Source organism: Pseudorca crassidens, chromosome 9 (assembly GCF_039906515.1).
Source record: "Pseudorca crassidens isolate mPseCra1 chromosome 9, mPseCra1.hap1, whole genome shotgun sequence".
NCBI lineage: Eukaryota > Metazoa > Chordata > Mammalia > Artiodactyla > Delphinidae > Pseudorca > Pseudorca crassidens.
The window spans coordinates 46,348,353-46,375,666 of NC_090304.1; the positions used below are offsets into that span (position 1 = coordinate 46,348,353).

General features: G+C 41.0%; 1 protein-coding gene across 5 annotated transcripts in view; it reads left to right on the forward strand.

The window, feature by feature from the left end:
• The first annotated feature begins 5,542 nt into the window (after nt 1-5,542).
• DENND5A (DENN domain containing 5A) overlaps nt 5,543-27,314 on the forward strand; it is a 106,322-nt gene continuing 84,550 nt past the window's right edge. For 2 of the 5 annotated variants that reach the window (XM_067749948.1, XM_067749952.1), the window contains exon 1: nt 5,549-5,707. In XM_067749948.1, the coding sequence (XP_067606049.1) occupies nt 5,596-5,707 (112 nt within the window). In that variant the 5' untranslated portion in view covers nt 5,549-5,595. Of the gene's footprint in view, nt 5,708-27,314 lie in introns of all 5 variants that reach the window. The other 3 variants (XM_067749951.1, XM_067749953.1, XM_067749949.1) reach the window with 3 other exon arrangements.

Sequence of the window (27,314 nt, forward strand, 5' to 3'; positions counted from 1 at the left end):
AGAGAGAGAGAAGAATGAGTGTAAGGTTTTTGGCATGAACTGAAAGCATGAAGTGCTTTCACTTACTGAGATGGGGAAAGCATGTGGAAGGGGCAGCATATTACGGGTGTAAATTAGAAATTTGATTTGGAATATGTTAACTTTGAGATGCCTCTTAGACCTCCAGATTGAGATGATAAGAAGTCAGTTGGATATACAAATCTGAGTTCAGGACAAGTTCAAGGCAGAGTTAATATATATGAAGTGCTTAAAATGGTACCTTACATATCCTTTTAAACAAGGCAGATCATGACACTCCTTTGTTCAAAATTCTACAGTGACTTTTCCTTTTATTCAGAGACAAAGACAAAATCTTTACAGTGCAGCTACAAGGCTCTCCGTGATCTGCTTCCCCTACCCCAACACATTCTACTTGGGTGATGGTAATGCTAGCTGCTATAACAAATAAACCCCACAGTACCAGTGGCTTCACACAATTGAAGTCTGTTTCTTGTTCACCAAAGAGCCCAGTGCGGGTATTCTTGGTCAGCTGGAGACTTTCCTCCATGTAGTTGATTCAGAGATCCAGGCTCCTCTGTCTTCTGTTTTGCCATTCCTTAGAACCTCATAATTCTCTACTTTTAGCTGGTGGAAGGCAAAAAAGAGAGAGGGAAGAAGCCTCATTTGTTTCTTAAATTTTTAATCAATTAATTAATCTCATTTGCTTATTTTTTAATTTCTTTTTTTTTAAATTGAAGTATAGTTGATTTACAATGCTGTGCCAATCTCTGCTGTACGGCAAAGTGACTCAGTTATACACATATGGACATTCTTTTTTTAATATTCTTTTACATTATGGTTTATCACAGGATATTGAATACAGTTCCCTGGGCTATACAGTAGGAACTTGTTGTTTATCCATCCTATATATAATAGTTTACATCTACTAATCCCCAACTCCTGGTCCTTCTCTCTCCCAATCCCCTCCCCCTTGGCAGCCACAAGTTTGTTCTCTATGTCTGTGAGTCTGTTTCTGTTTTTTTTTTTTTTTTTAAACCCCACATTTGTTTATTTATTTATTTTTGGCTGTGTTGGGTCTTCGTTTCTGTGCGAGGGCTTTCTCTAGTTGTGGCAAGTGGGGGCCACTCTTCATTGCGGTGCGCGGGCCTCTCACTATCGTGGCCTCTCTTGTTGTGGAGCACAGGCTCCAGACGCGCAGGCTCAGTAGTTGTGGCTCACAGGCCTAGTTGCTCCGCGGCATGTGGGATCTTCCCAGACGAGGGCTCGAACCCGTGTCCCCTGCATTACCAAGCAGACTCTCAACCACTGCGCCACCAGGGAAGCCCTTCCTGTTTCTGTTTTATAGATAGGTTCATTTGTTCCATATTTTAGATTCCACATGTAAGTGATATCATATGGTATTTGTCTTTCTCTTTATGACTTACTTCACTTAGTATGATAATCTCTAGTTGCATCCATGTTGCTGCAAATGGCAATAGTTCTTTCTTTTTTTATGGCTGTGTAGTATTCCACTGTATATATATCACATGTTCTTTATGCATGCATCTCTTGATGGACATTTAGGTTGTTTCCATGTCTTGGCTATTGTGAATAGTGCTGCTATGAACATAGGGGTGCATGTATCTTTTTGAATTATAGTTTTGTCTGGGTATATGCCCAGGAGTGGGATTGCTGGATCACATGGTAATTCTATTTTTAGTTTTCTGAGGAAGCTCTATACTGTTTTTCATAGTGGCTACACCAACTTACATTCCCACCAACAGTGTAGGAAGGGTTCCCTTTTCTCTCATTTGCTTCTTTTTCTATTTATTTTTTAAAATTTTGGCTGCACTGGGTCTTCGTTGTGGTGCGTGGGCTTCTCTCTAGTTGTTGTGCGCTGGCTGCAGAGCTCGTGGGCTCCAGAGTGCAGGCTCAGTAGTTGCAGTGTGTGGGCTTAGTTGCCCTGCGGCATGTGGGATCTTAGTTCCCCGACCAGGGATCGAACCCACGTCCCCTGCATTGGAAGGTGGATTCTTAACCACTGGACCACCAGGGAAGTCCCTTCATTTGCTTGTTCTTCTTTTTTTTAATCATTTATTTGGTTGTGCTGGGTCTTAGTTGCGGCCGCAGACTCCTTAGTTGCAGCTCGCAGCCTCCTTAGTTGAAGCTCGCAGCCTCCTTAGTTGTGGCATGTGAACTTTTAGTTGCAGCATGCACGTGGGATCTAGTTCCCTGACCAGGAATCAAACCTGGCCCCCTGCATTGGGAGCACAGAAGTCCACTGAGCCACCAGGAAGTCCCCCCTCATTTGCTTCTTAAATACACTAATCTAGCAATGACACACATAAAGTCCTTCACATATTCTATTGGTGAGAACCAGTCACATGACCAACATGTGAATGCAAGTGGGGTGGGAAACGTTGTCCCTGACCAGGCAGCTGCTTCCTAGGGACAACTCCACACACTGTGGAAGGCGAAACATGATTATTTGGTGAACTACAAGCCAACATCACCACACCTACCATCTTCTCCCACTCCTCCCACCCCCAACACTTCCCAGCCATCCTAACCTTCTTATTGCTCCTTGACCACTCCTGGCACACTTTTTCCTCATGCCCTTTCCTGGATTTATCTTCCCTCAGATGTCGACTTGCTCTCTCTCAGATCCTTCATTCTGAAGTGGGTGCCCCAGGTTGCCGCTTATTAAGAGTATACTATGTTCCAGATATTTAAAATTCCTTTCTTCATTCATTAAAAAAATTAATTTATGAATCTTAAAAGCAATCTTGTGGGGGGAAAGGTTGATTATTCTCATTCCAGAGAAGTTAACTGATGTGCCTCAGCTCATACAGCTAGTAGGAGTGGGAGTGAGGATTTAAACTGAAACTTAAAAGCATTCAGCTCTGTTTTTTTTCTCTGACTCTGGCAGAAGCAATCACTCTGCCAAACATATTTCCTACTGGGAAGGAGATCACTTTACAGTTGAGTATTCTGGGTCTCTGAGCAGTTACATTTCCCAGGGCAAATTAATACAGTCTTTCGTTTCTAACTTGTTTTATGAGTTGAGTTAGTGTGAGAGGTCTCCTAGCACCTGATCACCCTGGACACATTGGATAAAAAGTTTCTGGGCTTCAAACTGAGGATAATTAAGACTTTTTGAAGCCTCTTCTTCCACATGACTCCCAGAGTGATCATTCTAAGATGTGAGTCAGAGCTTGTCACTCCTCAGCTTTATTTTGTTTATTTTTTAAAAAATTAAGTCTCTATTTTTTTTTAAATTTATTTATTTTTAAATTCTTGGCTGCGTTGGGTCTTCATTGTTGTGCGTGGGCTTTCTCTAGTTGCAGAGTGCAGGGGCTACTCCTCTTTGCGGTGTGTGGGCTTCTCATTGCAGTGCCTTGCACAGGCTTCAGTAGTTGTGGCACGCGGGCTTAGTTGCTCCGCAGCATGTGGGATTTTCCTGGACCAGGGCTTGAACCCGTGTAGCCTGCATTGGCAGGCGGATTCTTAACCACTGTGTCACCAGGGAAGTCCCTCCTCAGCTTTAATTCCTGCAGTTTACCATTCCTCTAACACAGGGTAAATTTACAGGGTAAATTCTTTAGCCTGGCATTGGAAGCCTTTCCTGCTCTGTTGCCCTCCTCTCTCCCTGGTTTTATCTCCTTTTAATTCTCTGTCTCCCAGAGAAGTGAATTACTTGTTGTTGCCTGTATGTAACCATTTTAATCTGTCACTCCCTGTTGTTGCACACGCTGCCTGAAACATCCTTTCCTCCCCCTTTTACTTGAGAAATTCTTTTTGATCCTTTGGAACTCAGGTCGGATTATATCTCCTTCTGGAAGCCTTCCCTGACCATCCCCCAACCTGGAAAGATGCCCCTCTTCTGTGCTTTGTAACCATTTAGCTCTCTAAACCTCCTCTACTGTCTCTGCAACCCCAGCATGCAAGATAGGGTGAAGCATCACCCTAAATGCACTTTGTGAAGCTACCTTTTCTACACTTTTCTCTTACTAGTTCAGGCAGGTTACATACAAAGAGGAGCAGGTACTATGGTTCCAAGTGACATTGGCTGTGACCTCCAAGCCACCTCCCCCCCAACCAATACTTAAGAGAGGTACCCAGGAGAAAACGCAGGAGATAGCCCAGGGTCAGCCCTTGGGGAAGCCAGCTGCCTTCTAGGGCCTTTAGCAGCAGCCTGCTAGAGCAAACCCTAGGCACACCTCTTGCTGGAATAATAATATAATCTCTAATATTTATTGAGTGCCTTCTACTTCCAGGCACTATTCTGACTACTTAAACTGTATGCGTATTTATCTCATGTAATCTTCACAGAAAACATGACTGCTGGCTCCTGGAGATTGCCCAAGGTCACACAGTAAATGATAAAGTCCAGATTCAAATCTAAGCATTGTTTCTAGAGCCCATTTTAGTAACCACTCTACATATTATCTTCTTGTTTTCTGATCTCCAGTTTCCTGCTTAGCTTCTGTAGGAAACCAAATCGCGGGGTCCCAACACAAGTAACAGGAGGCAAGTTTTTCTCCTCCTCATCCCCCACTTCTCTCAGGAGGACCGACTCAGGGATGGAACTGAGAATTCTCAGAAGCAGAAGGGGAGCTCCCAAGTGGCATGGGTCTCTGGAGGCTCTAGGAGAGAAAAAGGGACAGCCTGGTGCATGGGAAAAGGCCTGGCTGGACTGGGGGGGAGGGAGCGGGGACTAACCACGAGCCCAAGATTCTGGTCCAGGCTTTGTCTCTTAGACTCTATGTAACCTTGGGGAAAGCCCTTGCTTCTTTCTGAGCCTTAGTTTCCCCATTTGTAAGCCAAGGGTAAATATAGGGCGGGCAGATCCACCTCGGCCAAAAGAGGGGGAATCCTCAGCTCTACTCGGGAAAGGGCTGGGCGTGGACGTTAGGGAGCGGGGTCAGGGAGAAGGCGCTATCTGGGATCTAGGCCGGTGGGCTTCCTGGAGTTAGGATGAGGTGAGCTTCCGAGCTCAATCCTGCGACCCTATTGCTGTGACAGGGCCGGTCTAAACAGGAGATCGCCGGACCTCTAGTGGGAGGCGGAGCGTAGGCCAGGGTCCCGGCTCTGCGGGATGCGTCCATCCATCCCGCACCTCCTCTGCCTTCCCTAAAGGAGTCGCAGCCCCGAGGGGGTGGAGGTTGCGGGCGGCCCAGTAGTTGCCCGCCGCGCTGCGGAGACTGCCTGGGAAGCTGCGGCCAGCCTGCCCGAAGAGCATCACGTCATCTTTTCCGCGAGGCGCCCGCCCCCTCCCCGAAGGCGCCTGCGCAGGCGCGGCGGGAGGGGGCCGCGGTGGGGGTTCTCCTCAGCGCTTTACGCCCTTTTCCAGGCTACCTCCGTCCGCGGCGCTCTCGGCTGGCGGCGGCGGCGGCGCGGAGGGGAAGGCGTCCAGGATGCGGCGCGGGGCGGCCCGGTGCCCCCCTGCCCCGTCACGGCAGCCGCGGCGGCCGCGGGGACCGGGCCAAGGCCGGGGGCGGCGGCCGGAGCCGCGGTAGCGTCGGCGCCGGCGGGAGGGGCGGCCTGAGGGCGGGCGGGCGCCCGGTGCGGGGGCTCCGCGCTCCGCACGGCCCGGCCCGGCTCGGCCCCGGCGCCATGAGCGGCGGCGGCGGCGGTGGAGGGGGCTCGGCGCCCAGTCGCTTCGCCGACTACTTTGTCATCTGCGGGCTGGACACTGAGACCGGGCTGGAGCCGGACGAGCTGTCGGGTGAGTGCTCGCTGAGCCCGGGGCTTCTTCCCCGCGGCCGCCGGGGACCCCTGAGGAAACCACCCCACCTCCGCTTTGTCCCGGGAGCAGGGCGAGGGTCGGTCGGAAGGACCCAGGGCGGGCGCGGGGTAGGGGGCGTCACTCTGGAGGAGGGGAAACGGACGAGGGGCTCTGAGCCTTGAGGGTTCCGAACGACCCCTGCTCCCCGCTGAGCTGTGGCCAGGTCCTCCCGGATGAGGAGGAGAGAAGGGTTGTCTTCACAGTCTGGTGAAGGTTGAGTGACTTAGTATAAAATAAAGGGAAGCTTGTCCTCGAACACCCATTAGGGAGGGAAGAAGATATCCCACGTCCTGGTGAAAGTAAGTTCCACCCAGACTTAAAAAAAAAAACAACAAAAAACAAAAACTTGGTGAGTTTATCTGGCCTCTTCCCAAGAAGCCTGTGATTGCAGTTCCTCAAAACCGTTCTAACCCAGCGCTGGGCTGGGCCCCCTGGGTTGATGGGACGTGAAGTAATAAAGTGAACTTGGGCCACACCAAGGAGGGTGAGAACTCCCTTACATCTAGAAAGGGCTTGTACTCCGGGGCCGTGCCATATTTTATTGAAAATAATTTATGTCTTTTATGAGGCCAGCGTCATTTGTGAATAAAAGGGCAGCAGCCTAGTTGGAGAGCCTGGGTTGCGTAGTGATGCTTCTCAAGTCATCTTTCAAAGGGAAGTGGTGGAGAAGTGAAGATAGGGCCCAGATCAGATTTGGCACTAATTGCCCAAGAGTGTCAGAATTGTAAAATCCCATGAATTCCACTGCACCGGTGTCAGAGTTGTAAGATCCCCGCGAACTCCACTGCACCGTCATTGGAGCCTTTGAATCTCAAGGTTTGGAAAAGTTTTTGTCTGGAGTGTCCAGTTTGCACGTTTCATGTGGGTGGCGGTTTGTTGTGTCATCCTGATTTGATGAGAGATACTCCTTTTTGCTGTTCTGTCATGATGTGTTTACTGTAAAGTTTCTCTCCTGAAGGTGATTATCCTGTTGACTAATTTTACTTTGCTTCGGAGGTGACAGGACAGGTTTTGTGTGGTTTTTTTCCCCCCATCAGAAAAATTTCAGTGTTTCTTATGAAAAAAAAAAAAGGTGCATACTTCGAAATGGACTTTTTTTTTTTAAGTGTGTTGTATCACATTTATTGATTTGCATATGTTGAACCTTTCTTAAATCCCAGGGATAAATCCCACTTGGTCATGGTGTATGATCCTTTTAATGTGTTATCGAATTTGGTTTGTTAATATTTTACTGAGAATTTTTACACCTATATTCATCAGGGATACTGGCCTATAGTTTTTTTTCCTTGTAGTGTCCTTACCTGGCTTTGGTATCAGAGTGGCCTCGTAAAATGAGTTTGGAAGTGTTCTGACCTCTTCAGTTTTTTGGAAGAGTTTGACAAAGATTGATGTTAATTCTTCTTTAAATGTTTGGTAGAATTCACTAGGGATACCATCTGGTCCTTGGTTTTTCTTTGTTGGGAGGTTTTTGATTACTGATTCAATTTCCTTACTTATTATTGGTTTGTTCAGATTTTCTATTTTCTCATGATTCCGTCTGGTAGGTTGTACGTTTCTAGAAATTTATCCATTTCTTTTAGATTGTCCTATTTGTCAAAATGGACTTCTAAAAAAGTGATAAATTGATGACCTTTAGCAAGGTCAGAGCAAATACACTATTTCCTCAAATCAATAGCAGAGCAGGTGGAGAAAAAATCATGAATCAGTAATACAGTTAATACTAGGCCTCTTGTTGGAGTAGTTTTTCACTTTTTTAGGTCTTCAAATTTTTATAATACTGATGTTAATTTTTCATCTGTGTTTCCTATTTGTTAAATTTGTGACTTTGCGATGTGTCAATAGTTGTTGGAATTCAGTTCATGGTACTGGAACTAGAAGGGACCTCAGAGAGGAAAATGAGGCCCAGGAAGGACAGTAGGGCCTATGTCCTGCTAGTTAATTGCTTGACTTTGATCCAGTGCTCCTCTCGTGACACTAAACTGCATCTCATTGCTTGGCTGGGTCTTTAGAAAACACTAACATGTTGAGAAAGACTAAAAATGATACAGTTCTCCCCAGTAAAAGAAACTTTAAACTGGTGGAATAAACCAGTGTGATTTTTATGTTGTGCTTTTAAGTGTCTATTAAATTTTATAGACATTCGATTTTCAAAAATAAAGAGAATGTTTTGCAAATGATAAAGCTTAGGAGTGGAGCCGGGAAGTGATTTGTCAGTGAGAGCATGGGTTTTGGGGTTAAACATTCTTGCTCTGCTGTTGACTAATTCTGTGACTGGGGGCCAAGTTAGATAACTCTGCTGGGGTCCTCATCTATGAAAAAGAGAATGTAAATAAAAAGTGTCTCATCAAGTAGATTCTCAAAAGGTTAATTCTCTTTTAGTGAATATCTGTTAATTATGTGGCTTTTCAGCAAGCTCAAATTGTATACCTGTGAAAGCTTATTGAGAGAATAAAGAAGGGGGGGGATGAGCTGTATAAAATGTGTAAGGAAGGGTATTTTTCTATCTTTTTAAGTGTGGTTGCAGTAGTGGAATGCCAAGACTATTTATTCAATAGGTGGCCTTTGTTAGAATAAGCACTGATTGAAGGATTTCTTCTTTTCCTTCATTTCATTTCTGGTGGGTTGATAGGGGAATCTGGACTACCCAGAGGGAATCTTTGAGGAAAACAAAACAGAATACAAATAGCTCTTTGCGGGTCAGTCTTGAGACTCTCCAGGGTGCATTTTCTCTCTGCCTTATAGCTCCTAAACTGATGATGTCATAGTAAATGAAACTACAGGAAATTGTGAATTGCACCCAGGTTCTCTAGGGAGGTACCAAGGAGTCTATGTTCTCTCCAAGCAAATTAAGTTATATACATCAGATAGCTTCTATACTCTAGGAGTGAATCCAGAACAAGCAGATCAGAGATGCTCAGTGTTCCTTCTGGCTTTATGGAGAAAGTTTAAGATTCATTTTTTTCTGTTTGCAGCAATAAACATAGAGCTTGCTGTGTTGAATATAGACTCTGATCATTGAATTTATAGGAGTCTCTCCATGTCACCTCTCCCCTTTCCTCTAGACTTAAGCATTTAGGCAAGTCATGTAGTTATTTGTTGTGCAAGGAACAGAGGAAGATATGAAAATTAATTTTGTTTTCTCTTCTGGTTAGTTGAGGGAGTACTTTGGGTTGAAGGAGAGAAAGGTAATCTATTGGTGAAGCAGAAGTCTAGCCAACTTTGAGAAATGGTATCTGCTTGTTAGCTTTTTGAGTTTGTCAAGGAGATAAGCAAATCTGGAAGAAACATTTTTGATTTTGGTTTTTCATTATTGTTGGCCCATTCTAAGTGGGGCAGATGGTAGTAGAGTCCAGTCCCTCTTTCTGCCTCTTTGATGGATGGGTGTTTTGGGCATATTCATTTTCCATTTTTCTTCTTATGGTCACCACCAGGTAACTGCAGGAGAAGGTTTACCATGACGTGGGACTCCTGAGTTTACGTTCCCTATCTCTGCCTGAGAGTTAAGTTTCCAGAATGCTAGTAACCTATTTCTTACTATGGAATCTTTACGTTCCTCTGCACTGACCTGCACCCAGCATTGAGATATAAGTATCCTAGGTTTATGCATCCACTACTGCAGTTTCCCAGGCTCTGAGTGGTGGGTCTTACCAAGAATTGAAGAGAGGGCTTAGGAACATAGATAGTTGGGAAACTGGCCAGTGTCCTGTATGAACCTGCTTAGAACATTGACATACCCTGAAATCATCTCTTAATGTCACCATTAGAAGAGAGAAAAAATGCTCCCTGTCCAGGAAAGCCAGAGGACTGGTCAGATCATACTTCTCCTTAACTATATTGGGCAATGAAATTAGAACAACAGAATCATGGAATGTCAAACATGGAAGCTCTCTTAGAGACTATATAACCTTCTGACTTTACAGATGAGGAAACTGAGGCTCTGAGAAAGTTGGAGAATATTTGTCTCCCTTGCCACGTTTTATCCTTCTTTTCTGCTACTGGAGTGCTGCTTTGCATGCTTTGCAGTAGTTTGATGAGTGTGGGGGAGACAAGTAAAATACTTGTCTGGCAGGGGTGGGAACAGACATGGCAGTTTTGTCTAGTGCAGGTTTCCGTTTCATGTTAAGCAAGAATACTGTGCATGATTATCAAGAGAGAGATCTTAATTTTTTTTTTTTTGCGGTATGCGGGCCTCTCACTGTTGTGGCCTCTCCCGTTGCGGAGCACAGACTCCGGACGTGCAGGCTCAGTGGCCATGGCTCATGGGCCCAGCTGCTCTGCGCCATTTGGGATCTTCCCGGACCGGGGCACGAACCCGTGTCCCCTGCATCGGCAGGTGGACTCTCAACCACTGCGGCACCAGGGAAGCCCGAGATCTTAATTTTTTTAGCTTTTTCTTTTTTAATATATTTAAAAAAAATAGTTTTATTTATTTTTGGCTGCTTTGGGTCTTTGTTGCTGCGCGCGGGCTCTTCTCTTGTTGCAGTGAGTGGGGGTTACTCTTCGTTGCGGTGCGCGGGCTTCTCATTGCGGTGGCTTCTCTTGTTGAGGAGCACGGGCTCTAGGTGCGTGGGCTTCAGTAGTTGTGGTGCACTGGCTCAGTAGTTGTGGCTCACGGGCCTATTTGCTCCGTGGCATGTGGGATCTTCCCAGACCAGGGTTTGAACCTGTGTCCCCTGCGTTGACAGGCGGATTCCCAACCACTGCGCCACCAGGGAAGCCTAGCTTTTTCTTTTAATGTAATTTCACACCAAACATTGACATGAATGGTACAAAGAACTTCAGTACATCCTTTTTCCAGATTCACTGTTAACATTTTGCTCCAGTTGCTTTATCACTTATATATGTGTCTTATCTTTCTCTCTCTAATATATAAAAAATCTTTATTGAGATTTAATTCTATTTAAAGTACACAATTCAGTGTTTTTTAGTATATTCACAGAGTTGCGAAATCATGACTAAAGTCAATTTTAGAATATTTTCATCACTCTCCCCCCAAAACCTATACCGTTTAGCAGTTACTTCCCATATCCTTCCAACTCCCTAACATCCCAGCTTTAAGCCACCACTAATCTACTTTTTTTTTTCCTCCTTGGGTGAAAAAACTTTTATTTTCTTATCACCAAATCAGTACTAGTTCACATCATTATTCTTCACATCCATGATAATAAGAAAAACTTAATCTCTTCATAGTAGTTAACATTTTAATATAGATCCTTCTAGACCTTTTATTAAAATGAAAGTTATTTTTGTTATTGTACTTATAATTTCGTAAAAACAGGTGCTGATGAGTTGGAGAAAGAAGAGAGTTTGAGGGCAGTAGGTTGATTGGGAACCACTAATCTACCTTTGATCTTTATGGGTTTGTCTATTCTGGACATTACATATAAATGGAATCACAATATATGGTCTTTTGTGATTGGCTTCTTTCACCTAGCATGTTTTCAAGGTTCATCTATGTTGTAGCATGTATCAATATATCATTTCTTTTTATGGCTGAATGATATTGTATAAATATACCACATTTTACTTATCGTAAGTTGATGGACATTGGGTTATTTATATACTTTTTGGTTATTATAAATAATGCTACTGTAAACATTTGTGTACATATTTTTGTGTGGACATATGTTTTCATATCTCTTAGGTATATACCTAGGAGTGGAATAGCTGAGTCATGTGGCAATTGTATGTTTAACCTTTTGAGAAATTGCAGACTCTTTTCCAAAACAGCTGCACTGGTTTACATTTCCACTAGCAGTGTTTGAGGGTTCCACACTCTATATCCTCACCAACACTTATTATCTTTTTGATCATGGGCATCCTAGTGGGTGTAAAGTGGTTATCTCAGTGTGATTTTGATTTGCATATTCTTGGTGACTAAGAAGGATATCTTATTTAAAAGAAAAAAAAAGTTATCTCTTCTCAGAGATGAAGTGGGTATAAAAAGTTTGATGAGCCAGTTTCAAACAGGGAGTCAATTTGAAATAACCTTAATTTTTATTTTCCTCTACCAGTCTGGTCAATTCAGCACAGATTCTCTCATGATCATTTTATAAAGGCATCCCTGCTCTGAAGCTCAGACTCCTAGCTGAAGCAAAACTCAAATCCTGGTAGCTTACCTCAGGCATCTGTGGATACTTCCAGAGTTCAGGGTAGAAGGGGGAGATTTCCTAAGTTAGGTCATGTGTTTCCTTTTATAAGGTAGAGCAAATAAGAAGTCAAGAGGAGACACTACTAGCACACAGAAAACAATTACAGAGCAGCCCCAAGGTGATTTAAAATTATATGCTAAATTTAGTTGGAGAGGCTATATTTTTAACATAAGAGCACCCTACTTCACACTCTCTCAGGTAGGGAGGATCACATTGAAGGTAAGTGGATTTTACTTTAATAACAACGGGGCTCTGCTCCTCTCTTCTTAGGAGGAAATCCCGAGTCACAGTGTTTCGTGCTTAAACCAAGTTCTTAGACTCTGTTCCGCCCTTCCTTCCTTCTGTACTAGATTATAAATAGTTTTCTTTGCCTAGGGCCTCCTTCGGCAATACCCATTTCCAGTCCTATATCCTTTTATAAGCTTGTTGTTTTTTGCTAACTCTGGAGGAAGGTGTACTTGTACTTGGCTTGGCTTCTCAATTCCTGTTGGCATCTCAATTCCTGTTGCCAAATTCTGGATTTGAATTACTGTCAGGTGGTCTTAGAGGTCTCTTAGGAACCTAGGTACACATGAGGGAACCTATGTTGATATGTTTTAGGTTACTGCTGATACGGCATAGGACCTAGTAAAAGAGAGAAAGCCTTGCCCTTTAGAAGCTGGTGACTTCTTGTGGAATTCAGTGATTACACAGAGACTATCGTTGCCAGATTTTTAGGTTTAGTTCTCAAAAGTTATTAAGTGAGGCAGTTACTGGTCAAATGTCTATGTTCCAGATGTTTTGTAATGACTGATTTTAGTTTAGAGTATACAGAACCCTGGACTGGGTTTGTGAGTGTCAGAGTCCTGTCGTGGTGGAAAACGAGGGCATGTGCTAGCTTTCAAGCTGTTTTCTTCCAAGTGTGCTTCCAAGGGGTCGGGTATGGCTCCAGGAAGTTAGATGGGAACAGCTATGGTTTAGACCATCAAGTTTCTCAAATGTTATACTTAGGATATTTGCTTGATGGTCATCCACGGGATCTATCATAGTTTCTTGTTAAAGAGAGCCAGGTTAGTAGTTCTTGTTTGTTTCTTTTGTTCATTAGTGTGATGGGCAATTCAGGTCAAAATTTTGCTAGGCCATCTGTGGTCTACTGAATGGGCTGAACTAGCTGCGTTAATCTAAAATGTTTTCATGGAGTGCTGAGAGGCTGTGAGCAGGGAGAAGATGTGTGGAGGTTCCTCTTATTAAGCTTCATCCCTCTGTGAGTGTGGGATTTCTTGTTTTCTAAACTACTTCTAGGTGGCAAAACATAATATAAGTGTGCATTCATTTATATTGGTCACAGAATCAAAAACTGTCAGAGCTAGGTCTGAGATAGTCCAGCCACCACTTTTGACAGATGGTAATGATTAATATTTGTAAATGATTTAATAGTTTTTGGGCTTCCCTGGTGGCACAGTGGTTGAGAATCTGCCTGCCAGTGCAGCAGACACGGGTTCGAGCCCTGGTCTGGGAAGATCCCACATGCCGCGGAGCAACTAAGCCCTTGAGCCACAACTATTGAGCCTGCGCGTCTGGAGCTTGTGCTCCGCAACAAGAGAGGCCGCGACAGTGAGAGGTCCGTGCACCGCGATGAAGACTGGCCCCTGCTCGCCACAACTAGAGAAAGCCCACACACAGAAGCGAAGACCCAACACAGCCAAAATTAAATAAATAAATAAATAAAATTAAAAAAAAATAAGATGTAATAGTTTTAAAACAGTTTTTAATATTTTCAGTCCCATTTGAAAATATAATTTTTTGTCCACTGTTACCCAGAAAGTTAGAAAGAACTGTTAGAATCCAGGTCTTCTGTCTGCTATCTCACCAGTGATGAGATTATTCTTTTTTTTTTTTTTTTTTTTGGCTGCGTCATATGGCTTTTGGGATCTTAGTTCCCCAACCAGGGATTGAACCTGAGCCCTCGACAATGAAAGCCCAGAGTCCTAACCACTGGACTGCCAGGGAATTCCCGAGATTATTCTTTTAAATTTGGGTATATTGAAGCAATGGCTTAATCATCGAGTGGCAGAGCTGTGGCATGGCCTCTTTGATCAGTCCCCAACCCACAATGCAGTAGAGGAACTCTGTCAGGGGAGGAGTCAGGTCACTCGTTTTTTGAATTGTAGTTAAGGCTGGTTGTTATTTTTTATATATATATTTTCCTGTCTCCCCATTCTTATCAGTTCTGGAAATGTTTTTCTTAGACCAAATAGTTACTGGGGCTTTGTTTCTAAGAAGTTCTGTTTTTTGTGTGGCTGTTTCAGGATGTTTTATGCTGTTTGTCTGAGGTCTGTTTTCTTTGAAAAGAAGAAAAAGAGGTTTGTACCTACTAACCTCAGAAATCCTTCAGTGTAACCTGCAGGTTGCATCTTTTTGTGGTTATTGTTGGGTGCTGGCTATGACTTCTGATTTACCATATTCTTTATAATGAAAGGTAATGGGAAGCAACTAAGAAACTTTCAGGATTTTTTGTATTTTATTTAATTTATTTTTTTATACAGCAGGTTCTTATTACTTATCTATTTTATACATATTAGTGTATACATGTCAATCCCAATCTCCCAATCCATCCCACCACCACCACCTCCCCTGCCACTTTCTCCCCTTGGTGTCCATACGTTTGTTCTCTACATCTGTGTCTGTATTTCTACCCTGCAAACCGGTTCATCTGTACCATTTTTCTAGGTTCCACATATATGTGTTAATATACGATATTTGTTTTTCTCTTTCTGACTTACTTCACTCTGTATGACAGTCTCTAGATCCATCCACGTCTCTACAAGTGACCCAATTTCGTTCCTTTTTATGGCTGAGTAATATTCCATTGCATATACGTACTACATCTTCTTTATCCATTCGTCTGTCAATGGGCATTTAGGTTGCTTCCATGACCTGGCTATTGTAAAGAAACTTTCAGGATTTTTAAAGTCAGGAAGACAGAGAAGGAAATGATTTAGAAATAATAATCATAAGCTAGGATTTATAAGTGGATAAACCCAATTTACAACAAATTACATTCATTAAAAACAGTAATACATTAGAATTACTCTCCAGGAATGTCAAAAGAATTGGTTCCTTTCTCAGTTGTGTCATCTCTGGTGTCCTTTTTTTCTTTATTTTTGTAGTTTTAGAATAATGGCTTTCTAACAATGTCATGAAGATAGGTATTAATTATTGTTATATTGTTGAAGAAAACCAGAGGTTTTATTTTGAGTAAGTTAAATGTCTCTTTTCTAGTTTTCCCCATAGTCTTTTTTTTTTTAATTTAGAAAAGTTTTATTTATTTATTTTTTGGCTGCATCTTAGGTCTTAGTTGTGGCACGCGGGATCTTTTGTTGCAGCGCGTGGGCCCTTCGTTGCAGTGTGTGGGCTTCTCTCTAGTTGTGGCACACAGGTTCATTAGTTGTGGTGTGCGAGCTCATTAGTTGTGGAGCATGGGCTTAGTTGCCCCATGGCATGTGGGATCTTAGTTCCCTGACCAGGGATCAAACAGACGTCCCCTGCATTGCAAGATGGATTCTTAACCACTGGACCACTAGGGAAGTCCCTTCCCTGGAGTCTTTATTTGACAATGACCATTACATTAAAATTTTTTTTCCTGATTATAAAAACCGTAGGTCATTATACAAATTAAAAAATTACAGAACTATGTTATAACTTCTCTTGTCCCAGAGTCAGGTAGACAAATTTCTGAGCTTTGCTAGAAGAAATGCTTTACATAGTAGGTATTTGATAAAGATTTGTATTAATTATGAAAAGGTAAAGGCTGCTTATTCAGATTTTCAAAGAATTGTATGTAATCATATATATATATTTTTCTGATATAAGGCATAGTACTTAACTTTTTAGAACTTAAAGAAGCCAGACTTCCACAACTTTTCTAAGTGCTGAGTAATAAAGAAGGTGGGGTCTGTAGAGGAGGAGAGTAGCAATGATTGTTTACCCATACTCAAAAAGCTGAGGGCCAACGTCAGATTTAGAGGTAAGATGGTGATGTGAGAGGCATTTTGTATTGCACTGTGATTATTTTGTAATTTTTAATGTATAAAGCTAAATTTTATAATAGTTCAGATGAACCTTTTTTTTTTTTTTTTTAAATGAATCTAGTTTTAGTTTATTTAACCAGTCCCATGGACTTAGGATCACAATCTCTTATTGGGAAAAATAAAACGAATACCTAGACGTATCACCTGCTAAACTGACATCCATCCAGTTTTGCTTAGCTCTGAGGTTCTGTATGTTCAAATGGTATTTAATCCCTTTCTTTGCTAAGTAATTAAGCTAGCATTCTTCTTTTACCCCCATTTTCTCACATCTCTGTGAAACACATTCTTTCCACTGCACTTTTATTGTGTGGAAAGTTGGTATTTAAGCATCTGTAGTTTTATCTTCTAGAAGAATGTTTAGTGTTTTGTGGAGGATTGTTGGTCTCCTGGTCTAGCTCTGTTGGCTGCTTAGCTCAGTTGGTTATGAGTGTGATGAATTTAATAAGGCCAGGGTCATTGAGTCAGTCTTCGTAAGGACCAGTTAGCTTTGTTCTACCCACTTTTGTACTAGCCTCTGCTGACCATCCCACTCACAAGTACACTGTAGTTAATGGGGAACACAGACAAGGAAATGAGGCTAGAGTAAACTGTTCAATCCCTCATAACTAAATTAATAGCTATTTATTGTTTAGTGAATACATTTCAATTCTAGGTACCAAATGACATTATCCTCGCTTTACGGATTAGGAAACTAAAGTGCAGGGAATTTAAATAACATGCTTGAGTTCCCATAGCAAGAATTAGGAACCTTTTTTCCCTGTCTCTAAAGTCCTCTACCATATACCTTTCTGTTATTGAAAGACCAACTTAGTGATGGGACAATTGTTTGCATACATGTGTGAGATAGAGTTGCTGTTCTTGTGGAGCTCATAGTCTTCTGACAAGTCAGGCATACATAAACCAATAGCTGTGGAAGAGGATCAGTTCCTTAAGTGAGGAGCAGATAATGAGGTGTTGCTGGGGTTCAGGAGAGGGAAAGAGTATTCTGTTCTCTAGCTTTGTAGTTTATGTCTTGCAAAATTTGCTGTAGAGGGCTTAGCTCTGGCTGTGACCCTGAACAAAAACATGGTCTCTCATGTATTCATTGATTAGTTCAATGCTCATTTAATATGTACAAAAACACCTTTGGCCTATACATAAGTTACAGACTCTGAGGTTTGGAAAAAACATATTTGAAGGTCAACCATGTAAGGAGTGGATTTTCTCTCTCTAAAAATAAAACTTTAAATTATAAAGTACATTTCTTATAGGGAACTTAGAAATTATAGAAAGGTACAGAAATAAGTCACTCACGAGTGACTATTCAGAATTAAGCTTGTAGCATTTTGATGTCTTTTTGTAGTTCCTTCCAATTCTTAAAAGTTCGTATTGCAGTCTGCCTTAAGCACAAGTCCTAAGTATATAGCTTGATGTATTTTTACATATGTTTACATGTGTATAGTCATCACCAATATTCTTTCCAGTTTTTACTATATGTGGGTGTATGTGTGTATACTTTTACATACTGTGATAAGGCGAAATGCAAACATTTTATGTTTTGATTTTTTTTTTCACTTAATGTCCTGTCATGAGTATTTCTCAATATCAGCAAGTATTCTCCTGAAATTTTATTGTGCCTAGTTAAGAGTTAATTAATTACAAGTAATAGAAACTCATTCAAACAAGCTGAAGTAAAAAGGGGATTTATTTCAAATTATAACATTCTATATATTTATAAATAACATCTTAAAAAATATCCCACATCAGTACAAAGATCTTTCTGGTGAATATATTCAAATTTTTATTTTATCAAATACCCTTGTACAAGTATTTTTACACTTGTGGGAGTCATTGTATGGGATTAATTGATAAAACTAGACTCTGTGAGTCCAAGGAATAATGTATATTTTAAGTTTTAATAGATATTGCCTAATCGCCCTCTTCAAAAGTTTAGCCTCTCACCAACAATAAGATTCTACCAATTTTTTCTCTATATCTGCAACGAAATATTAACTGCTTTTCTTAAATGTTTTCAATCTGCTGGGAAGAAAATGTGTGTTTTAATCTAAATTTAACTATTTGTGAGGCTGAGTATCTTTTCATATATTTCATGTACACTTGTGTATTTCATGTTTCACTCCTTCAATGAATTACCTGTTCAGTCCTTTTGTTCATATTTCTGTTGTGTTGTTTATATTTTTCTCATTGATTTGCAGAAACTTTATCTCTTAGGAATATTTTGATTCTCAGGAAATACCTCAGAAACACTTGCAGTGAAAAACAATATATGTACACTAATATAGAGTTATAAAATTGAGATCATAAGAGAAAAAAATGTTGTATCCTGCTTTTTAAATTTACTGTTATATGTTGATCATTTTCCCATGTTTTTAAATATGTCTTGAATAGTTTTCTCATGCCATTAAGTATTCTTCATAAACATGATTTTAATTGTTATTTGATTCCAAAGTATGAGTGAATTGTAAAATTTTAATGATTACTTGGCACTTGGGTGGTTTGTTTATACTTTTTTATGATAAATAATTTTACAACGTGTATACTTTATCCAAATCTGTGAGTGTCTGTTGCTTTAGTATATATAACAGTAAGACAGTTATTAAGTCAAATTAGATGAACCTTTAAGCACATTTCATGTGTAATGATGAATTTCTTCTTGGAAGTGCTATACCAATTTATGCTCACTTCTAGCTTGCCATCATTTATGTGTATATATATATATATATATTTTTTGGGGGGGGTTGGTAGATTACACATAACAAAATTTACCATTTTAACCATTTAACATAGTTCAGTGGCATTTAGTACATTTCACAATATTGTGCAGTCATCACCATTATGATATATATAACATGTTCATCACCCCAAAAGGAAACCTGTACTCATTGAACAGTCACTCCCTATTCCTCCCTCCCCCAAACCCCCGGCAACCTCTAACCTGCTCTCCGTTTCTTTGAATTTGCCTATTCTGGATATTTAATATAAATGGAATCATACAATATATGGCCTTTTGTGACTGGCTTCTTTCACTTACCATAATGTTTCCAAGGTTTATCCATGTTGTAGCATAAATTAGTACCTCATTCCTTCCATTATATGGTTATTATTGTATGTGTGAATGTTTATTCATTCACTTAATGGACATTTGGGTTGTTTCCACTTCTTGGCTATTATGAATAGTGCTGCTATGAGCATTTGTGTTCAAGGTTCTGTAGGAACACCTGTTTGAGTATACACCCAGGAGTGGAATTGTTGGGTCGTATGGTAACTCTGTGTTTAATCTTTTGAAGAACTGCCAAACTGTTTTCCACAGTGACTGCACCATTTTACATTCAGACTGTCAACACACGAGGGCTCTACTTTCTCCACATCCTCACTAATTCTCATTGTTTTCCTTTTTTGGGATATCATTATGTTTTAATCTGTATTTCTTTGACTACTACTAAGGTATATTTTTTTAAAAAGCTATTTATTAATCCTTTGTGTTCTTATCGTGAATTGTCTGTGTATGCTTTTTATAATTTCTTTTATTGCTCTTTTTTTGTGGGGGATTGGGGAGGGTTGAGGTTAGGCTGCTTTTGAAGGATAATTATGGATTTCTTTTGCTTAGGAAAGCTGGTGAGTTAGCTACAGAAGTAAGGGGTAAAAAAATGCGGTTTGGAGGGTGTATTAGTTTCCTATGACTGCTGCAACAGATTACCATAAACTGGGCGGCTTAAAACAATAGTGATTTTTTTTTTCCTCCTCTGTTCTGGAGGCCAGAAGTCCAAATTCAAGGTGTCAGCAGGCTGCATTCCCTCAGAGGGCCTTTGGGGAGAATAATTCTTTGCCTCTCCCAGCTTCTGGTGGCTGCATTTCTTGGCTTCTGGCCACATCACTCACATCTTCACATCACCATCACCTTTGTGTCTTCTCTGTGTGTCTATCTTATAAGGATACTTCTCTTTGGATTTAGAGCCCACTCAGCAAATTCAGGATGATCTTCTCATCTCAAGATCTTTGATAACCTCTGTAAAGATCTTTTCAAATAAGATAATATTCACAGCTTCTGGGGAGTATGATGTGGACATATCTTTTTTGGGGCCAGCATTCCACCCACTACAGAGGGGCTAAAGGGTAGGTTTTGAATTTCTCTAAGTGTGAGCAAGAAGCAGAGAGGAGTAAAAAGGAGAGCCTAGGAAGAATACTTAGGGAAGAAGAAACTAATATCACCATTGCTCTGTACTGTTACTACACTTGGCATTCAGAAATACCATTGGACTTTTTTTGGCTGTGCTGCGCAGCTTGTGGGATCTTAGTTCCCTGACCGGGAATTGAACCTGGGGCATGGCAATGAAAGTGCTGAGTCCTAACCCCTGGACTGCCAGGGAACTCTCTAGGACTATTTTTTTAAATTACAGTATAGTTGATTTACAGTGTTATACCATAGGATTTTAGGATAAAAATGACTTAGGTCCAGTTATATTTGACAGAAGCCATGTGACTCTGACAAAAATCAAACTTCTGTTTTGGTAGAACATTCTTATCTATAATAAAGTATTTCTTTAGCACAGTGATGTTGGAACCAGTCAGATATGTTGTCATTGTCATCAGTAATCACTGTCTTATCTAGGCCTTGTATTTGTGCTATATTCTTTTAATATAGGCAACAAAGGCTCATAAAAGAGCTGGTTAGACTTTCCAGACCTCTCATTTTACAGAGGAAGAACATGTGGCTGGGAGGGTTTTGAATAATTTGTCTGGGTTCCCGCAGCTGGTTAGTTAACTTAGCACTGAAACTTGAATTTGGGGTCTCTTAATTCTTAGGTGAGTGTTTTTTCCCATGATGTGGTATACAAACTGTGCAAACTGTTAAAGAAGTAAATATTTGTGAATCTATATCTGTATCTATATTGGTCTCCTCTCCTTAAAGCTGAGGTTCTCTGCTGGGATAGTAAAGGATACAGTGTAGCCTAAAAGTTACATCTGTCACCTGGATCAGAATCCTCCATTTACTGTTTGTGTGACCTTGGGTGATTTACTTCTCTGTTTTAATTACTTCATTTTTTTGGTAAGTTTATTTATTTTATTTATTTTTGGCTGCGTTGGGTCTTTGTTGCTACACGCGGGTTTCTCTAGTTGCGGCAAGTGGGGGCCACTCTTCATCGCGGTGCACAGGCTTCTCATTGTGGTGGCTTCTCGTTGCAGAGCACGGGCTCCAGGTGCGTGGGCTTCAGTAGTTGTGACACGTGGGCTCAGTGGTTGTGGCTCGTGGGCTCTAGAGTGCAGGTTCAGTAGTTGTGGCACATGGGCTTAGTTGCTCCGCAGCATGTGAGATCTTCCAGGACCAGGGCTGGAACCTGTGTCCCCTGCATTGGCAGGCGGACTCTCAACCACTGTGCCACCAGGGAAGCCTTAGTTACTTCATTTTTAAAGTGGAAATAAAACCTATCTCTTAGGGATTTTGTAGGATTAAATAAGTTAATACATTAAATGGCTTGGAATAGTGCCTGGCACATGATGAGTATCCATTAAATGTTTGCTATTGCTAACATTTTTATTCTTTGCATCACTTAATTTTCTATATAATTTTGACATTGTTGGGAAGTGGAAATGGGGTAATAGTACTACATACATTATCTCATTTGGGCCTGTTAGCAACCATATGAGAGAAGTTTTATTTTTCCCATTTTATGGACGAGGAAACTGAGGCACAACACAATTTGCCTGAGGTTATACAGCTAATATACAGAAAGGCTGGGGTTCGAACTCAAATCTGTCAGAATCTGGAGTTTATGCTTTAAAAAAAAAGTAAAACTTTACTAAGGAAACAAACAAACACAGTAAAGTACACGTCAAAGTGTACACTGTGATATATTTTCACAAACTGAACACACCCATGTTGCCAGAACCCCAGAATCCTTCCTTGTGCTTCTTCCAGTCCGTAATTGCCCTCCCACCCACCAAAGGTAACCACTGTTCTGACTTCTAACAGCATCAATTAGTTTTGCCTGTCTTTGTACTTTATATAAATGTAACCATACACTATGTGCTCTTTTGTGTCTGGATTTTTTTTTGCACATTATGTCTGAGAGGTTCATTCATACTGTTATATGCAGTTTTAGATTGATCATTCTCACTGCTGTGTTTCCTTTTGTGTTAACTACTCAATAATTTCTCTCTCAATTCCACTGTTGTTGACACTTGGATAGTGTCTAGATTTTGAATGTTAACAATAGTGATATGTTATGAACATTTCCTGTATGTGCCCTTTTTGTGAACGTGCACTTTGTCCTGTTGAGTATATACCTAGGAGTGGAGTTGCTGGGTCATAGGTTTATGTTCAGCTTTAGTAGATACTGCCGTGCTGTTTTCCACAGTAGCTGGATCAATTTACATTCTCAATTGCAGTGCGTGAGAGTGTAGGTTGCTCCCTATCCTTACCAACACTCAGCATTTTCCTTCCTTTTCATTTTAGCTATTCTAGCGGTTATGTAGTGGTATTGCATTACTTAAATTTGCATTTTCTGGATGACTGATGAAGTTGAGTACCTCTCAAAGGTTTATCCATTATTTGTATATCCTCTTTATAGAAGTATCCAAGTCTTTTGCCATTTTTCTTTTAGGTGGTCTTTTTTTTCCTTATTGATTTAATGGAATCTTTATATGTTTCTAGGTATGTTTCTTGTTTCAGTTATATGTATTGCAAGTTATCTTCTTGTGATTTGTGTATTTCCTTTTCATTCTCTTCACGGTGACTTTTAAAGAACAGAAATTTTTAGTTATAATATAATCCATTTTATCAGTTTTCTCTCTTTATGTTTCATGCATCTTGTATTCTGTTTAAGATATCTTTGCTATTGCAGGGTCACAAAGATGTTCTGTTTCCTTCTAAAGCTTTTATTGTTTTACCTTTCACATTTAGATCTGAAATCCCAGAGCTAACTCTCTTAAGCACTATGCTATAACACAATTCTGTACTGCCTGAAAAAGCTCCCCCATCTCTGTGTGTGTGTGTGTGTGTGTGTGTGTGTGTGTGTGTCTGCGTGCACGGGCGCACACCATTTATCAGCATTCTGTAGAGTGAAAGAGAAACATGTCCATTGCTCTCACAGCTGAGCCTAAAGTACAACAAGGCTTTGAAATGACCAATAACAGTGCTTTTAATACACATTTAGTAAAACAAATGTTAGTCATTGTTCTTTTTTAAAAAAAATTATTTATTTAATTTATTTTTGGCTGCATTGGGTCTTTGTTGCTGTGCACGGGCTTTCTCTAGTTGTGGTGAGTGGGGGCTACTCTTCGTTGCGGTGCGCAGGCTTCTCATTGCAGTGGCTTCTCTTGTTGCGGAGCACGGGCTCTAGGCACGCGGGCTTCGGTAGTTGTAGCTCATGGGCTCTAGAGCGCAGGCTCAGTAGTTGTGGAGCACTGACTTACTTGTTCCACAGCATGTGGGATCTTCCTGGACCAGGACTTGAACCTGTGTCCCCTGCATTGGCAGGCGGATTTTTTTTTTTTTTTTTTTTCTTTCAGGTGGATTCTTAACCAGTGCGCCACCAGGGAAGCCCAGTCATTGTTCTTTGATTTAGTACCAATTGGTAAAATTTTAGTAGTTTAGGAAACTCTGTAAAAAAAAAAAGGTTGTTAGTATAAAAGGCCTTAAGGGTGAAGATAATTCTCTTCTGTTATTAAGGGTAACCTGACAGGAGGTTCCCAGATTCTTAAATCTTGGCACTCTGGGAAAGAAGACTGTTGGGTGCTTCCTTGTGAGCTGTGGTTTGAAATTTGAATTTAGGGACATTTTAGTGTTTTTGGTACAGCCACGTTTCCTGCTCTGGGTTCTGCTTTGGTGCTCATTCTGTGAAGCAGATAAATGCTGTCACTTTCATGCAGTAGAGGCTTCCTTTTGGGGAAGCATTTGGGAATTTCCAGGGCATTTCTGTGTCTTGTTTTCATGGTTGAAGATTTAGATGTGATTCTTGCATGTATGGCTATTTTTTTGCCTCTTGTGCTCCATACAAGTATGTCCCATATGCTTTACACATATTTACACACTCAGTCCTCTCAATACGCCTATGAAATAGGTATTATTATCCCTGCATTACAGGTGAGGAAACTGAGATTTATAGAAGAGAGACCTTAGGCAGATTACTTAAAATTCAACAAGACATGGAACTAGTATTTGAATTTAGATTTGCTGTCATTAAAGTCCTGTTTCTTCCACTATTATAGTATCTATATCACAGGATATACAGCAGTATCTTCCTAGCTTCATCTGGATGAGAGGCCCATTCAGATTTCTGAGGCCTGTCTGCCTGGAGGACGAAATACAAGTTTACTCAAGTGTGTTCATGAATTCCAGGAGGGGTTGATTTTGAATGATAATTTTTAAAAATTAATTAATTAATTAATTAACTTTTGGCTGTGTTGGGTCTTCGTTGCTGTGCATGGGCTTTCTCTCGTTGTGGTGAGTGGGCTTCTCATTGCGGTGGCTTCTCTTGTTGGGAGCACGGGCTCTAGGGTGTGCAGGCTTCAGTGGTTGTGGCACATGGGCTCAGTAGTTGTGGCTCGCGGGCTCTAGAACGCAGGCTCAGTAGTTGTGGTGCACGGGCTTAGTTGCTTTGCAACATGTGAGATCTTCCTGGACCAGGGCTCGAACCTGTGTCCCCTGCATTGGCAGGCGGATTCTTAACCACTGTGCCATCAAGAAAGTCCCTTGAATGATAAATTTTTATGTCTCTATAGCACTTAGCGGCATAGAGTCGTGTGCTACACAGTAGGAACTCAATGAAGATTAATGGATAAATTGCTTGAGTATGGAATAATGTAGTAATGTCACAGAATGGGTGAATGTGGGGTAGACAGGGTCTCTATCCGGTGGCTGAGTGGAGAAAACATCAGTCTGTGCTTATATTTATAGCTTGGATTTGTTGAGAGGGTGTGATTATGATGTTAGGTTTTTTTCTTTTCTTTTTTTTTTTTTTTTGCGGTATGCGGGCCTCTCACTGTTGTGGCCTCTCCCGTTGCGGAGCACAGGCTCCGGACGCGCAGGCTCAGAGGCCATGGCTCATGGGCCCAGCCGCTCTGCGGCATGTGGGATCCTCCCGGACCGGGGCGCGAACCCGTGTCCCCTGCATTGGCAGGCGGACTCTCAACCACTGCACCACCAGGGAAGCCCATGATGTTAGGTTTTGGATGAATTGTTTTGATTAAATGTCTTGCACAATGCGTAAATATCTGTGGGTTGATAATGTTGATGAATTTTGGGGATATTTTCACCTTGGGAGACAATTAAAATTTTTGGCTCGACACATTTTCTTCCCTCTCTGTGGTAGCAGAAGTGTATTCATTTTCAAAATTCTTCTTTAGCGTCATTTGGAATAGGTTGGCTGGTTTGGTTTTTGCTGCTGTGGTAAGAAGAACTGTGTTATAATTACCATCTCTGCTTCCTCTAACAGTTTTATGGATTTGCTTTGAAGAACCCTAAAAAAGAAGAAACTTTTATTGTGATAAATAGTTCTTCCAGAAGGATGTTTTATACTGGGTGATACTCTAAATGTGAAATCCCAAATAACCACATTTGAAAAAAATATCTCCAAGACTGAAATGGCCCCAGAAGCTCCCCCCTCCATTGTCATGGTAAATTATCAATAGATTGGCAAGGATAGAACTGAATTGGTGAGAGACTGAAACCTGAGATCATTAAGCATTTACATAGGAGCATTTAATTCCTCTGAATGAATTCAAGTCTCCTGACCCAGACAAATTACACCCCAGAGTTCTGAAAGTATTTTGGTATGATTATCATTTAGTCACTGTCAATAACCTGTAAGGAATCATAGAATTACCACAAAAGACATATTTTCAAGTCTGAGAAGAAGGTAAGAGCTCGACATATTCAAAATCTAGAATGGTTTATTAAGGATTTAGAAGAGGAAACTGTGATTATTAGGAGCCAACACGGGCCCGCTAGGAATATGTTAGTGACTTAACTAACCACATTTTCTTTATTAAGGGAGTAGACTAGTAGAAAAGGGGAATACTGTCAGCTACCATTTTTTTTTTTACTTTTAATTTTATATTGGAGTATAGCTGATTAACAATGTTGTGATAATTTCAGGTGCACAGCTAAGCGACTCAGCCGTACATATACATGTATCCATTCTCCCCCAGACTCCCCTCCCATCCAGGCTGCCACGCACTTCCCTTGTGGTCCATTGGTTAAGAATCTGCCTTCCAGTGCAGGGGACGCGGGTTCGAACCCTGGTTGGAGAACTAAGATTCCCATGTGCTGCAGTGCAACTAAGCCTTTGTGCTGCAACTAAGACCCGACACAGCCAAAAATAATAAATAAGTAAATATTAAAAAAAAAAAAGAGTAAGGTAGGTTAACTCTTTAAAAAAACCCCAGAAAACATTGAGCAGAGTTCCCTGTGCTGTACAGTAAGTCCTTGTTGGTTATCCTTTTTAAATATAGTAGTGTGTTCATGTCAATCCCAACCTCCCTAACTATCCCTTCTCTCCACCCTTGGCCTCCCCCACCCCCCATAACCATAAATTCATTCTCTTAAGTCTGTGAATCTGTTTCTGTTTTGTAAGTACGTTCATTTGTATCATTTCTTTTTAGATTCTGCATATAAACTATATCATACGATATTTCTCTTTGTCTGACTTTCACTCAGTATGACAATCTCAGTATGACAGTTTCATGAATATGGTAGCTCATGTTGGTAAATGAGCTACCATGTTTTGATTCAAGAATGTTTTGAAGGGAATGATTAGGATATAGTTGGGAATAAGAGATTTGAGCTGTATGATGAAACAGGTGATGCAGGGAGTTCCCTGGCAGTCCAGTGGTTAGGACTTGGCGCTTTCACTGCCATGGCCCTGGGTTCAGTCCCTGGTCGGGGAAGTAAGATCCCGCAAGCTGCGTAGCGTGACAAAAAAAAAAACCCAAGGGGGGAAAAGAAGAAACAGGTAATGTATAAGTGTAGAAGGGAGGTATGACTTAATAGCAACACAAAAATGTAAGGCTTGTAGTTGGCTGCAAGTTGGATTTATGGCAAAAGTGTGGTTTGGTTGACAAAAAGTTGTGGTTTTAGCTTTCATTAATAGATATTGTTGAAAGAGCGAGTGGATAGTGCTTTTTTTTTTTTGTTTGTTTGTTTGTTTTTGATAGTGCTATTTTAAACGATATTAGACCACACCTAGGTAGAGTACTGATTTCAGTTCTAGGATCTAGGGTAGTGAGGGACCTGAAAATATCATATGAACTACATTCAAAGGAGCAGATTTGTTTTTTGACCAGTATATAGCTCTGACAGTAGCTCCCACAGAAGAGCTCCAGAAA